Source organism: Petaurus breviceps, unplaced genomic scaffold, assembly GCF_028583685.1.
Source record: "Petaurus breviceps papuanus isolate PSGF00001 unplaced genomic scaffold, PetGlider_PUasm1.0 490, whole genome shotgun sequence".
NCBI classification, from domain to species: Eukaryota; Metazoa; Chordata; class Mammalia; order Diprotodontia; family Petauridae; genus Petaurus; species Petaurus breviceps.
Window position 1 is genome coordinate 11079499 of NW_027186352.1, and position 14877 is coordinate 11094375.

At 45.8% G+C, this 14877-nt stretch overlaps 2 protein-coding genes across 5 annotated transcripts in view; one reads left to right on the forward strand and one right to left on the reverse strand.

Annotated features, from left to right (window-relative positions):
* Window positions 1-5654, forward strand: part of CTBP2 (C-terminal binding protein 2) — a 147376-nt gene extending 141722 nt beyond the window's left edge. For all 3 annotated transcript variants that reach the window (XM_069101744.1, XM_069101742.1, XM_069101743.1), the window contains 4 exons: window positions 30-160; window positions 1125-1252; window positions 1761-1878; window positions 4366-5654. In XM_069101744.1, coding sequence (XP_068957845.1) covers window positions 30-160; window positions 1125-1252; window positions 1761-1878; window positions 4366-4546 — 558 coding nt within the window. In that variant the 3' untranslated portion in view covers window positions 4547-5654. The remainder of the gene's footprint in view (window positions 1-29; window positions 161-1124; window positions 1253-1760; window positions 1879-4365) is intronic.
* A 2580-nt stretch (window positions 5655-8234) lies between these two features.
* The window catches only part of ZRANB1 (zinc finger RANBP2-type containing 1), an 83501-nt gene continuing 76858 nt past the window's right edge, over window positions 8235-14877 (reverse strand). For both annotated transcript variants that reach the window (XM_069101747.1, XM_069101745.1), the window contains exons 7-10: window positions 11996-12116; window positions 10663-10792; window positions 10099-10328; window positions 8235-9571 (exon numbers count right to left, since the gene is read on the reverse strand). In XM_069101747.1, the coding sequence (XP_068957848.1) occupies window positions 9353-9571; window positions 10099-10328; window positions 10663-10792; window positions 11996-12116 (700 nt within the window). In that variant the 3' untranslated portion in view covers window positions 8235-9352. The remainder of the gene's footprint in view (window positions 9572-10098; window positions 10329-10662; window positions 10793-11995; window positions 12117-14877) is intronic.

Here is a 14877-nt window from a genome sequence, read left to right on the forward strand (position 1 = left end):
CCGCTCACCCGCTCCTCCCTCCCCTGCAGATGAGGCAAGGCGCCTTCCTGGTGAACGCAGCGCGCGGGGGGCTGGTGGACGAGAAGGCCCTGGCCCAGGCCCTCAAGGAGGGCCGGATACGTGGGGCGGCGCTGGATGTGCACGAATCAGAACCTTTTAGGTGAGTCCCAGGAAGGGCCCCGGGGCCATGGGACAGCTCACCGGGGTCCAGTCCCAGGTGCTTCCTTGGGAGCACCTGTGCAGTGATGTCCGGCTCCAGCCTCTCCCCGAGCTGTGCCTGCTGGACAGGCCACAGCGGATGTCCCAGACATCCTCAGAGCCGCGTGTCTCTGGAAATGTCCCTTTCTCTGTCTGAGGCAGAGGGCATGGCAGTCTCCTGGACTCCGGCCTCTCTGGCCAGCCCACCGCCCCTTCTCCTGCTCTGCCCTCCTGTCTTCACCTCTCCCTCAGCTACCCCAAGGCTCCCCGGGCTGGTCCATTCCCCTCACTGGTGCCCTGTGGCACCCATTGGCCTCATTGGGCACGATGCCCCATGCCACGCTCTGCAGTGTAGATGAACTGCCTTCTCTTTGTTCTAGTGCCCCCAGCGCCTCTGCTGACCTGTGACCCCCGTCTCCCTGTCTCCCTTCAGGCTCGAGCATCTCCTTGGCGGGGAGCCGCAGCCCCCTCTGTTCCACACACTTGCTGACTGCTCAGATAACTGGGGGGGGGGCACACTACCGTTTGGGGGGCCTGGAAAGGCTGCTTGCTGGTCTCCCCTCCTAGAAGCTTCTGATGATGGCAGGGGGTTAAATTCCCCATTTGTGTTACGGGCCTGGTCTCTGTCATTTGGCCTTAGGGCTGGGCCCAGTGGTCTTACAGCTGGTGTGGGTGGGAGGAAGGCCTTGAGCCCAGGTGCTTCTGCCCTCAGGGCCAGCCCTCCACCTGCAGGCACACAGCCTCTCTAGCTCTAGCCAGTGCCCCACAGATACCATGAAAATGGGGGCTGTTGGGGACCCCTGCAGCCCTTTTAGAGGGAAATGGGAGGGGGCTGGTGCCCTGCGACCCAGGGAAGCCACAGAAGACCAAACTCGGTCACTCACTTTCCCTGCTAACACGTTCTGCCTTCTTCCCCATGTCTATAGTTTTGCTCAGGGCCCACTGAAAGACGCACCAAATTTAATTTGCACGCCACACACGGCTTGGTATAGCGAGCAGGCATCCCTGGAGATGAGGGAGGCAGCCGCCACCGAAATTCGCCGCGCAATCACAGGTAGGAGTGTGGCACCACGTAGGGGCCCGTGGTCTGGCTCCCTCCAACAGGGGCTGGCGCTCCTCTGCCCCTGCCTCTTTGTAGGGTTTGGTTCACACTGAGCTATCGCCCCGCAGGAGGGGACCGTTTCAGGGATGGAGTAAGATGGGATGAGCCAGCAGCCCCAGGCCCATTCCACGCCCCAACTGAGTGAAGGAGGGAGGGGGCCCTCTGTGCCAGGGGCCGCATGTCGGGCATTGGGCTGGCATCTGTCTCCATTCCCTTTTTGAGCATGTAAATAAATTATATTACAGTGAAGCTTAGGGCAGAGGACTTGCCGCCCCTTCCCCCCACCCTTTTAATGTGAAAGGCTTCCTTTTCCATGTCACTTTTTGATGCTGAGAAGGGCTCCTCAGGGCCCAGGTGGGCCCCCAGGCTTGGGTGGAGACCAATCCACCAGGGTCCCAGCAGCCGTTCCCACCTCTGAAGCCCAGCTGCCCCACCCTCATCTCCCCTTCTTGGCTTCCAGGGCGCATCCCTGACAGCTTGAGAAACTGCGTGAATAAGGAATTTTTCGTCACCTCTGCTCCCTGGTCTGTAATAGACCAGCAGGCCATTCATCCAGAGCTCAATGGTGCCACCTACAGGTGAGCTGGGGATTTGGGGGCGTGCCACTCACCCTGGGCTCCTGGCCCTCCAGGTGCACACAGCCCGGCCTGAGGAGGGACAGGAGCCACTCCCGGGCTGCTGGCCCTACTCCTGTGCACACAGAAGCTGACTCCCTCTTCCCATGATTCCCCTTCAGGTAACAGGACATCGCTCACTACCCCGATTCTGGCTGAATATGCCCTCGAATCAAACGGCATTTAATTTAACTCAGCATATAAAAACTACATTTATCTTGAATTAAGAATGAGGTTTGGGGGTATTGCCAAAGGGCCACGTTTAGTCGGCTTTGCTGCCTCCTTCCCAAAAGTGAGATTTTAGAAATCCAGCCTCCCTGGAACAGGGCGGGAAAACTACATGTCAATAAAGTCATAAAAACCAACTCTTTAAGCCAGTGACTTTCACAAGGAAAGAGCCTTCTCTCTCACCCTTTCCATCACGGTGGACTGTCACACATTAACAGGCGGCCCAGAAGCAGTTATTGGACTAGCTGTGGGGAAGCCTGGGCTGCAGTTAGGCAAGAGGGAGAGGCTGGAATAATCAGAGGCGGTGTTTTTGAACACACACGCCACTATGTATGTGTATCCGGGTCCAGGGTGTGGACAGTCTTCTCCAGGTCAGAGTTCACACCTGATTAGCAGCCAGTCTAACTGCTGTCACATTGGGTGGATGAAATGGCTGAGGAGACACCAAGTAAAACCCCTAGTTGCTGACGTCAGCCAGCCTGGTACAGGTTAGCGGCCTTCCACATGGATGAGAGCTTCCTTCCATTGAACTGGGAGTCAGCACTACATCCCCCCCATGTACCACGTGTGGATTCCTGCTCCGCCCTGCTTACGCACCTAGTGTAGTACATTTCTACCTCAAGGTCTTACCTTCCTCAGAATCACAAGTGGCCAGCTGGTCAACCTGCCACCCCAGATACTGCCCTGAAGCAGCTCTGACCTGAAAACTCCCCATTTCTCTTAACTGTGCCGCCTGCTAGGGCCAAACACTCTGTCTATCACAGGATCAAAGATTGAGAGTTGAAAGGAAGCTCTGAAGTAATTTCTGTGTTTTGCAAGTATACTGAGGTCTATGAGAAGGCAGAACTGCAGACTGTAGGGGGATTCTGAGTGGGTTCCATGAGAGAACTTTCTTCAGTTCTCTTGCAGTTCAGTGGTGTGATCCCTTCTGATTTATATTAACAATAAAAGGACCAACTTGTTCCCTTGCCAAGGGCAGAACTTGGTATTCCAGGGTGAAGACTCCGAAGAAGAGTGCATTGTAAAACACCAGCCCATCCTTTGGCCTTTTCAATTCTGACCACTTACCAGGAGAGCAATGAAATCAAAGCCAAGTTACCATAATCAGTGCATAAGAGTGCGTGAAGGAGCAGGTGCCCACCCTTTTAGATTTGTGCTTGGTCTGTAGGTGGCCAAGACAACAGGACACAGTGTCCAAGTAGGGCATTTCCCTGGGCAGGGCCTTCACGGAAGCAGTGTGGTTGGATGAGGCCAGTGCCTCTTGGTTCCCTGATTCTCTCAGATGTAGGCTCTTTCCCTCTATATAATATACAGTTAAGAATTCTTGTAGTACACACTTCCCAGTACATCTAGGGTCTAAGCTAGAGGCTTTTGTTGTTGGGGTTAAGTGACTTGCCCAGGGTCACACAGCTAGTGAACGTTGAATGTTCTGAGGTTGCATTTGAACTCGAGTCTCCCTGACTGTGGGACTGGTGCACTATCATTGCATCACCTAGCTGTTTATATTTTTATATATTATATAAGTTTTTTTATAATATATTTTATATATTATATAAGTTTATATTCTTAAACACAGCAAGTGCCCCTTTCTTATTGTAGCTACTGACACATTTCTTTGTACACACTTGTACACAAACTTCCCACCTTTTCCCCATAAATGTACTGCCTTGAACTGCATCAGTCTATTAAATAGTAATGCATCAATGTATTTTATTCCCTTTCATTGCAACTTTAAACTGGGTAACACTGCATGAAAACTAGAATTGTATTCTCATAATGCGTTAATATTAAATTCAGCCATGTCGAACTTAAGATGCCATCTCACATATGAACAAAACTGACTTCATAAAGGTATCCTCCAAATGGGGAAACTGCAGTGAGCCGTGACCAAGACTGCCTGTCACAGTGGGCCTGGGGCACAGATGTGAAATGACTTGTGTATGTGGGTTGGGGGCAGGCCTTGAATCAGATTTTTCAAGGCAAATCCCTTAAAAATAACCAAATTATAATGAAGTTGCAAGTTTAAACAGTACTGCTATGTGTAAGTTTTCTAGAGAAATGGAATGATCTGCATTTCCAGATGACAGCCCTCAAGTACACATCTGTTAACCTGTTTTTCTAGAGTCACTAGAATTCAGACATTGAAAACATGCATCTTCTGATGAAGTATTATCTCTTTGTAACTTGCCTTTAAACCACCAATCTTTTTTTTTCCTTCCTTAGATACCCACCTGGCATTGTTAGCGTAACACCCGGAGGAATTCCTGCAGCTATGGAGGGCATCATTCCAGGAGGGATTCCCGTCACTCACAATCTTCCAGCTGTGGCCCACCCTTCCCAAGCTCCCTCTCCTAACCAGCCCACAAAACATGGGGACAGTAGAGAGCACCCCAGTGAGCAGTAGCAGATAATTTAACGAAGATAATCATTTACATAAACTGGGGACCAAGAGACAGTGACCAATGAGCAGGAACGACGAGAATGGAACTCACAGCACGCATCACTGACACTGCAAGACCCAGCACCTCTGCTCACGAGCACTGGGAAGCGAGAATGTGACAGGCATTACTGACCAACTTATGTTATTGTGTTAAGTTTTTTCATCTGTGCGCCAATCACAAGAATAAGTAGATCTTTTTCCTTTCTCAACCCCTTGGGAATAGCAGGTCCTAGAAATCTGCTTTAGATGTTGCATCAAGAGATCAGCCATCCGAATATGAAATTGCAGAGAGGAAGCCTCCAGCCTCTTCTGTCCAGGTGTGGCTGGGAAGATGAACTATCAAAGATGAGGAGAAAAGGGTTAGACACGACAAAGCCTAAGACTGAAGATAGGTTTCCTGTGTACAGTGAGCCTTCATCTCCTTCATCTGAACTATATACACACACACCCTGAGCGGTTCGCTGTAAGCTCAGTATAACCCTCTTAATGATGCAAAAAAAAAAAAGAAAAATGAAAAAAAAGTATTAAATTTCACAAGCTGTTTGTACTCAAATATATTTTCTCAGTTTCAGATCCTCAGCTATTTTATTGAGTGGAAAGTCTTGAGCTAAAAGAGCTCAAGAAGAATAATGTTGCATTTCCTTATGTCTCAGGAAACACTTTTTATGGTAATTTGTCAGATTGTCTATGAACCCACTTTTTTAGACATTGATAAAAGTCTTCTTTTCTTCACGTGCTATTTTATACAAGAACACTTCAAATGTGTTATTAGGTGTGACTGATTTTAACAAATCCTGTTAGATTTGTATCAACTAGTTACATGTTATATTCATAGTCTCTTGGGAATCATTGCCTTTTTGTTTTAAAAAGATGGCCTGTTTCGAGCCTTTGTATAGGTACATTCCTGTTTCTGTGACAAAAGAAACCTTGAAAACTGTCCCAAACAGAAAAGCAAGAATGGCTATCAGCAAGCAGTATGTTTTGTTTTAGTGTGTTACCCGTTCTTGTATTTGTTTATTGTAAAGGTGGACATTTAGCGTTCAGTGCAGTTTTCAATAAAAAGTGATCAAAACTTCTGTTAAGTTCTGAGATTCAAGCCCCTTTGGGCCATCTGAACTTTGAGGGAAAATGCTGCTGTTCCAACTCTTTCCTGCCCCTTAACAAAGGCCTTAGCCCAGATCATGGAGCCTCCCAGTGAGCACTGTTGGAATCAGCAGGAAGCACAGAGGAGGGCAGGCAGCCTGCCCAGGTGAGGCTCAGTGGCCTTTCCATCTGTTCTGAGCTACAGAGACCCAGACGACCACAAACAATCCCTCGGTTTGCTATGTAACGTAGTAGCTTACATGCTTTCCAGTAGTGTCGTCACTGAAATTACCTTTCACTTCTCTACTGTTCTTAAGATGAAATAATTATCTTCAAGGTATTTTAGCATTAAATAGCCATAGATTTCTTTTTGTTGTTCTGTAAAGCATTAACACAAAAGGTAGTGTTTTTTGTCACTAAGTTTACGGATTAGAATTCAGAGACATGAAGAAAAGTACTTTACCATCCACCATTTATTATCAAAATGATTCAAGATCTATTTGTGGCCTTTTTTCTTCCAGGAAGATTGATTTCTAAATACCTTAGGGAAGCAATATGGCATTGACCAAATGGTTTGTGGAGTGGCTTCCCAGGCAGTGACCTCAGTATCTTGGTAACTTCCTCCTTCTTTTTTTGCAAAATGTGCTTCTCCCCAAAAGAAACCATCTGCCACCACATAAAACTCAAAATCAATGTAAAGTCACCCTTGTGGTCTAACCTCACTCTGAAGCTGGGGTTGTCACGTAACATCCATAATACAATACAAAGACACAATTTCAAAGTCCTTGACAATATATCTACTACTGTGGCAGTTATTCCAAAAGGGACTCTGTAACACTGGGACAAGCAGAGATGACTTCCTGAAGAGTCACACTGAATGGAGCCCCTACTGCCAGCTGAGCTAAGGCCCTTCCTGCTTGGTGGCATGGGGGGATGACCCGATTGGGATGTCACAAACAATCTCTTCTTGGTCAATCTGTTAAAGTCCATAAGCAGTATAGGATCCCCTCACCGTAAATTCCTTAACTGTTGTTCCCTGGCAGTCCTGAGTGACTGCAGCTGCCAAGCAGCTGGGAACATTGGTCCAATCATCTCTCCAAGGACAGGCCCAACTTCAGTGGCCAAAGATCCACACAATCTTAAAGCCTTTGGCAGGCAGGGGAGGATCTGCAGGGGAGATGAACCGATCACGGCTAATTCTGTAAAATGGCCGTTTAGGATGCTGACAAAGTTAAAAGGCTCATCCTGGAAACTGGTTATCAGAAATAAGCTAGTTAGCATAAATCATTTGCCCACAGGGTTCATTTTCATTTACTGAAGATTTCTGTGTTTCAAAAGAAACATTTTGCTCTGAATAAGCCAACCTACTGTGGAACCATCGAAAAGCCCCCTAACAAGCTAGAAGCATGGAACAGTAGAGGCAGCGATTATTCCCATAGGGAAATTTCTTGACATGTCGTACTAGCAATGCTAGCTATATTTTTAGGGTCATTTATCTGTAATAAAATAGTAAACAATTGGACTGAGCAGAAAAGCCTGCCAGAGCCAATCCGCCAAGCCTTAGTGATAGAAGGATAAATGGTAGGTTTGAGTGTAGTGTATTACAACAGTGATAAGGCCAGTTTTTTCTCACAACTTTTTATTTCTGGCATCTCCAATTTGGAGGACAGTCCAAGCCAGAGAGCCGCGGGATGGATGTCTGCCTCCAGAAGGACGACACTCTTAAGTGTCAGTCATATCAAGTATCTATTTCTTAGATAAGGAAAATGATCCTACTGAGGGAAAAAAAGTCTACCAAGGTCCCTGGGAAAAAGAAAATACTTTCTTTGATGACCAATGCTCATCGCTTATTTGTTAAAGAGAAAGCATTTGTTCTTAAATCTACCCATTGGTCAATGTTACAACATAAAGATTGTTTTGTAAGAAAACTAATCCTTCCCATTTTAGGGTGAAAAGGGGAAAGATTAGACCCACGCCCAGTAGTCTGTCCTGTCTTTTTACCTTGGGTAGGCCACACAAGTTCTGCAAAGAAGCCTTTTGCTAATAACAAGAGACTTAACAGACATGTAACCAGACACGTTTCACTAGGAAAAACACGTGACTTGAAATGCATGGGGTTGGGGGGCTGCAAACATGAACCAGTACGACAGGGGTATGTTTCTAATTTGGGTGTTTTGTCAATAGACCTACAAGTTGTGCGCTTTTCAACAACACCTTCTACGCAGCCAATTCCGGAGGCTTTTCACAGCCTTCAGCTACAGAGTTCAGGGTTTACTAGGAGACTTCTTTCCCAATTCTCATTTCAAAGCTCCAATACAATCACCCACACTACCACCCAAGTTTCAAAGTGCTTGGAACACTAACCTTTTCAGCTGTTTGGGAATAAAACGACCCGTTACCAACTGTATAGCTAAAAGTGTCAGCCATTTTACAAGGGTTTTCTAGTAAAGAATATACTTTGAACTTATTCTTAAAAGAAAACTTAAAAGGAATGGCACATCAATCAACATGCAAGAACATCCCAGAGGTCTCTCCTTAGAAATTCATTGCACAGTGCATTTCAACCATCTGACTCTGTAAAATCTTTATTCTGAACCGCCAACAGTGTCCCCACCTGCCTAGACAAAGGCATGCCCCATTTCCAACAGGATTGACCTCAGAGCCCCAAGGGTAAGACAGTAAGAATCACGCCAGCTTAAAAACGCTCTGCTGTGCAGTTACAGTGACAATTGGAGAGGCGTGGAATTCTCAATCAAGTCTGAGTTAGCAAACTTCATACAATTCATTGGGCACACAATGGACCACAGCCCATCACTGGACTGCCTATGCCTACCTAATGTCCAGGGATGAGCCAACTCAATGACTGGACTTGGCCAAATAGATGTGGAATAAGAACCCTAATTTTAGGTCACTATTCCAAACAAATAAATAAGTACTGTAGACAGAAAGAAAAAAATTTCCTTCAGAAAAATGAAAACAATGAATTTATGGAAAGCTAGAGACTTCAAAATAAGGGAAGAATATTATATAAAGTTCAGTCCATGAGAAATTTAGCTTTTCTTCCACAGTTTGTTCCTTCAGATTTTATGTTTATTACACTGGGCACAGCAGGAATTTTAAAAAATAATAATAATAATCCAATAAATGTCTTTCTCTTTTGCTGTAGGTCATCTGTGTGAATAAAAATCCTATTATCTGACTGTGGCACCAGCAGAACAGAACACAAAATGGTTTTAATAGGTCAGAATATTTAAAAAGTGATGTAGAACATCAATTCTACTATAAAAGGAAATGTCAAAAGAACAAATAGCCATCTACTATGTGCTTTGTAAGTGCCCTCACTGAATAGAATTTTCTCAATAATTTGAAGATGCTGGTACAACTTTTCCTATTACACAACTTCTTACACAACCACATGCGGTACATTTATAGACAGATTTACAATTTGAAAGGAAAAAACACAAAATGTTCTGTCTTGATAATAAAATTAGCTTTTTACAAACTGTAGTCCAAGCAGAGTTCTCTGTTCGCACAGCAGATGAGCACTTGTGTTCTCTCCATAGCGTATGGATCAGAAGATCCCTGGGACAGCAGGTGTCCACTAGCCACTCGTCCGTCCCGGAGTGACCGCCTGCTCGCAGTGTGGCCCCCACCTCGGGGCATTCCCCAGCCCACGGCACGGACGGCTCACTCGTCCTCCTCATCTTCGTCTTCCTCTCCGTCTGACAGTGACGTGCAAGGGCGGATCTGGCGGTAGCGGTCAAGCCATTTTTCCACCATCTGTGTGACCAGGGGGTGATTGCGCCGGCGAGAGCTCTTCTGCATGGCAACGAGCACACCACCCTCTGTCACACAACAGTCCAGCCACTCCCGGAGCAGCTTCTCCTGCTGTTCTTCATTGCCAAGCTGGGGGAGGGGAGAGAAGAAAGGCGTCACAGGCCGACACTGTGCCACCACCACTACCCAGTGGGGACACCAGAGCAGAACAGTGTGTGCAGTGTGTCTGTGTCTGTCTGTGTGATGTACATGTGTTTGTCAGGGATGTGTGCGGGGTGTGTGTGTGTGTATACAAACTGTATAGTAGTATTTTCATGTTGTAAATTTTACCGCTACTACTTAACTTTCTGTCCGTGGCAAAACTGACTAGCAAGGCTAGAGAGGGAGGACAGATTGGTTCCAGTTTGTTATGGGACTTTTATGTTACCAGAACATCTGCAAAATCTAGAAGGCAGGAAATCAAACCCTTCCTGGCCCTTCTGGCGTCAGGATACTTGGTCTCATGAAGGTGGCTGCCCGCAGCCCGAGGCCCCCAGGCGTGACGGCACCAAGCTGGCAAGGATCGGAACAGGTATACCAAGGAATCCAGGAATCTGACAGCAGGGGTGGGCTCAGCCCTAGGTGGGGAACTCTGCTTTCACGGAATTGCTTCTTACCTCTTGAGCAGAAAGAAAATGTATGTGCAGCAGCTTCCTTTCACTATCAACCAAAGGTAAAAAAGTGATGGTCACATCGTCATCGGTGTTCAAGTTAGCACCAGCACCTCGACTGCCGTAGCCGTCATTCTCCATGGCGACCAGGGCTGAGAAGTGGCCCCGCGTGTATCCCAGAGCAATGGGACTTTTCCAACAGAAACTCTGTTCCCAGAGCAGAGGCAAATACACACCTGGGAGGAAAGGCACAGTCAGAAGTACGTTAGCAAGAACCATCTACCCCTGCAGCCAAATGAGCGAGAGTCACTTCGACCCCATGAGGTCATCCATTACTCCCACTCTCACATCGGCAATCTATGTCAATTCATGCTATCAAGAGACCCAGTAAAGAACCCCCAGCACTTTCCTTTCACCATAATCTACTCCTAATGTGGGGGAATAAAGCAAAACGAGCATGAGACCTTCCCGCCATCCATCAATATGTACATCAACATGTGACAAGGAAGCAATTGCACCGGGCGGGCCCCAAGCGACAGCACGACAATACCATGTTACCAGGTGACCTACCTTGAAAACGGGTATATCCTAAAGTTTCTCCGCGGAAACTCTTATAATATTTTACTCCATAAACAATAATTGGTCGTCTAAGAATATGTGCAAGTACAAAAATGTGTGTCTGCTCCAAACTGGCTCCAGGCTACGCAAAAGACAAAGAACAATTTCTCCTTTCAGGTTTCAGAAGCAAATCAGGCAAAGGAAAGGAAATGCAATGGGGGCATGGGAAGCCATGAAGGTTTCAACAGAGATGACAAGGGCTAAAGCATCCACCACAGCCTGCTAGAGCAATCTTCGGGGAATCTGCAAGGAGCCCACTTGATATAATGCGAGGGACCAATTAAAAGGTTCTCTTTCCCAATAAAGACACTTCTAGAACTCGTGCTACTGAGATGTTTCCAGTGCATGCCACCAGGCACAAAACTCCCACTGGAACCATGCGTCATTAGAGCCCTCTCTCAAATGCCCACAGGAGCAGAGTTTGGTGAGTGTCTAAAATAATGACAGGGCTTCAAATCAACATAGTATAATGTCTTAGAGGGCTCTAAAACTATTCTGTGCAAGAAGGTCAGAAAAGCAATATCCTTCACTGTGAAATTATAATAATCCCAGACTCAGAAAAGATAGGAGGAAATGTTCCACAGGGAGTCAAAAGAGAGAGAGGCCACTGGTGTGGAACATTATATACTATTGTCAGTGATGGTTGATTTTAAAACAACTGATGTTAAAATAAAAGGCATAAATAAAACACTTTTTAAATATCATTCTTTCAGAAAAGAAAATTGCGGGGGGGGGGAGGAAGGGTGTCCAATAGAAAATGCATGAAATTTCGTTAAAAAAAAAAAACTTCAGGTTGTGCCCATTAAATTCATTTATTTCTATCTGAGGACTTTCTTAAAATTTAAAAAAAAAATAAAAAATAAAGACAGCTGTGCCCCTTTTTTCCCCATTACCCCCTCCCCCCAAAAAAAAACCACCCAAGAATTTCCATACTAATTGAAAAAGTCCTTACTGGAATATTACCAACCATGTGTTATCAGTTCATTGTGTAACTACAGGTCTTCCCATTTGGAGGCTCTAATTTCTGTACTTCATTTGCCAATTTGGCATCTCTGCAGTCACTCTTTCAGCCCAAGGTGAGGAACCCTGTGTTCATGGAACTTCTTCTTACAGGTGAAGACACTGAGGTAGACAGAAGTCTTGCCCAGGGATATGCAGCCAGTAAGTGTCTGAGCCTGGATCTGAACTGCCCAACTCGGGGGCCCTTACTCTATGCATGACCACTCACATCCATAACAACACAGAACATACCAACGGGAAGGCATCTGGCCCCAAGTGTTCTTACCTGACTAGCAAGAGAGAGTATAAATGCCCAATCTTCCTGCCACTGTTCTTCTCTGAGGGAAAAATGTAAACCAAAGCTCTGAGAATACCACGACTCCCACTCTTTCCAACGTGTATAAAACCTAGAACAGTAAACAAAGTGTTTTTTTTTAAAGAGAAGCACTCTGCAGCTATTCCCATATTAGTCATTGTATTGGAAGGAACTGGTAAGGCTGCATCTGATTTCTCCACCCACTGCATGGGAAGGGACTGAGCAGCCTGCCCTTCAAGATAAAACTGTGCCAATGTCAAGGAGCGCATATGTCTATGGTCCCTTAAGAGTTTGCTGAGCAATTTCCTAGCCAACATGGGAATTCCTATCATCCCCATTCTGTAGATGAGGAAACAGAGGTTCCTGAGCACTCGCCTGGTCCACCAGCACACATGCTGGCACATCCAAAGTTGCAAGTCTGACTCACTAACTGCCCAGAATGGTCTTCATCCAGGACTTTACTACACTCTCTAATCCCATTTCTTAAAACCATGATGTTGGTAGCAGGGCAGAGTCAGCCTGTCTGACCCTGACAATGTCACTTAACCTCTAAGTGCCCTTGAGCAACTCTCTTCTGATTAAGATGCAAAGTGGATTGATCTGCATTGGTAAAGGGAACTTCCCCCAGTTGGAACAAAATTACACAGGCCTGGTCAAAAAGCAAATATCTACTTCCTAATCTCTGACCAAAGTAAAGGCAAGAGTGTCCTTTGGACTAGTAGGTATGTACTGCCCAAGCCACATTTCTTCCATCACATCTCAACCACAGCCCCTGCAAAAACATTAGGAAGCATCAATATATACTTCTGAACCAATCAGCAATGCCTAAATAATTTCCTTGTAATGTTTTGGAGTTTTAAAAAAAAATCTCTACTAGAACTACAATGAAATCAGTCACATACCTACAGAAAAAGTCTACCAAGCTATATTAAAACATCTCTATTAGGAGGTGGAGTCAAGATGGTGGAGTAGAAACAGGACTTCACTTCCACGGGGCTCCCGCTTCCACCTCCTCCAATTCATGTAAAAGGTGACTCTGAACAAACTTTGGAGCTACAGAACCCACAAAATGACACAGAGAAGCCAATCTCCCGCTGAGGACAGCCCAGCAGGCCAGCAGGAAGCAGCCAGCACAGCATGTTGGGAGCTGAGCCCAGCCCCTCTGAGGTTTTAGCCTCAGGGCAGCCACAACCAGCCTCTGGCTGGAAGGACTTCAGATCACCAGCAGCTGTGGTGGTTTGCAGAATTATCAACCCATAGATGCTAAGGACAAAGTGAGAGGTCAGTGCAGTGTGGACTTTGGAATCCAGTAGTTTGGGAGTGCAGTCCGACCTTTACCCACTGGGGGGAGAAGCGGCTGAGAGGCCATGGCTATGCAGCTGCCGCCACGTGGCAGCTTCAGCTCCTGGCCTGCAGATTGTAGAGGGACCAAGCAACCAGTCTGAGGGGCAATGGCTCTTGCTTTAACCTGCTTGGATCTGGACTGCAGTCTAGGGTGGAGGTCCTGGGGTGCTTGACCAGTTTGCCAGAGTGTGGGGAGGCTTCAAAGAAGGCACCCAATTAAGAGCTCCAACAGCTGAGAAAACCCAAGTGATTGGGACAAAGCTCCCCCCTCTGGTAGCAGAGTTCTACTGTGGCAAAAAGCTCAAAAGTCAAGTAACTGAGTGGCAACATGAGCAAACGAGAGAAGCAAGGCAAGCACAGGAATATTCCTTTGGACTCCTTTTTTAGGGACAAAAAGGATTTGGGCATGGAACAGGAGGAAGACAGTGAAATCAGAACTCCTGCACAAGAAGCGTCTAAGAAAAGAAAAGAATAAGTTGCTTACTGGACATAGAGGAGCTTAAGAAGGATTTTGAAAACCAAATAAGAGAAGTAGAGGAAAAATTGGGAAGAAAAATGAGAATGATGCAAGAAAATTATAAAATGAGAGTCAACAACCTGACTGAAGAAAATAACACCTTAAAAAATAGACTGACTCAAATAGCAAAAGAGGCTCAAAAAGCCAATGAGGAGAAGAATGCCTTTAAAAGCCCAATTTGCCATATGGAAAAAGAATCTCAAAAGCTCACTGAAAAGAATCATTCCTTCAGAATTAGATTGGAGTGGGGCAGCCAGGTGGCACAGTGAGTCAGAACGCCGGCCCTGGCATCAGGAGACCCAGGATCGGTTCCGGCCTCAGATACTTGGCACCCACACAAAATACCTGGCCGTGTAACCTTGAGCAAGTTACTTAACCCCAATTGCTTAAAAAAAAAAAAAGAATTAGATTGGAGCAAATGGAAGCTAATGACTTTATGAGAAATCAAGATACTATTAAACAGATCCAAACAAATGAAAAAATAGAAGGCAATATGAAATATCTCATGGGAAAAACCACTGACCTGGAAAATAGATCCAGGAGAGAGAATTTAAAACTTATTGGACTACCTGAAAGCCATGACAAAAAAAACCTAGAAATCATCCTCCAAGAAATTCTCAAGGAAAACTGCCCTGATGTTTTAGAAGCAGAGGGCACAAATAGAGTTTGAAAGAATCCACCAATCACCTCCTGAAAAAGATCCCAAAAAGAAAACTCCTAGGAATATTATAGCCAGGTTACAGAATTTCCAGATCAAGGAGAAAATATAGCAAGCAGCCAGGAAGAAACAATTTGAATACTGTGGAAACACAATCAGGATAACCCAGGATCGGGCAGCTTCTACACTGAGGGATGAAAGGGCTTGGAATATGATATTCCAGAGAGCAAAGGAGCTGGAATTAAAACTAAGATTCACATACCCAGCAAAACTGAGTATCATATTTCAGGGGGAAATATGGTCATTCAATGGAATAGAGGACTTTCAAGCATT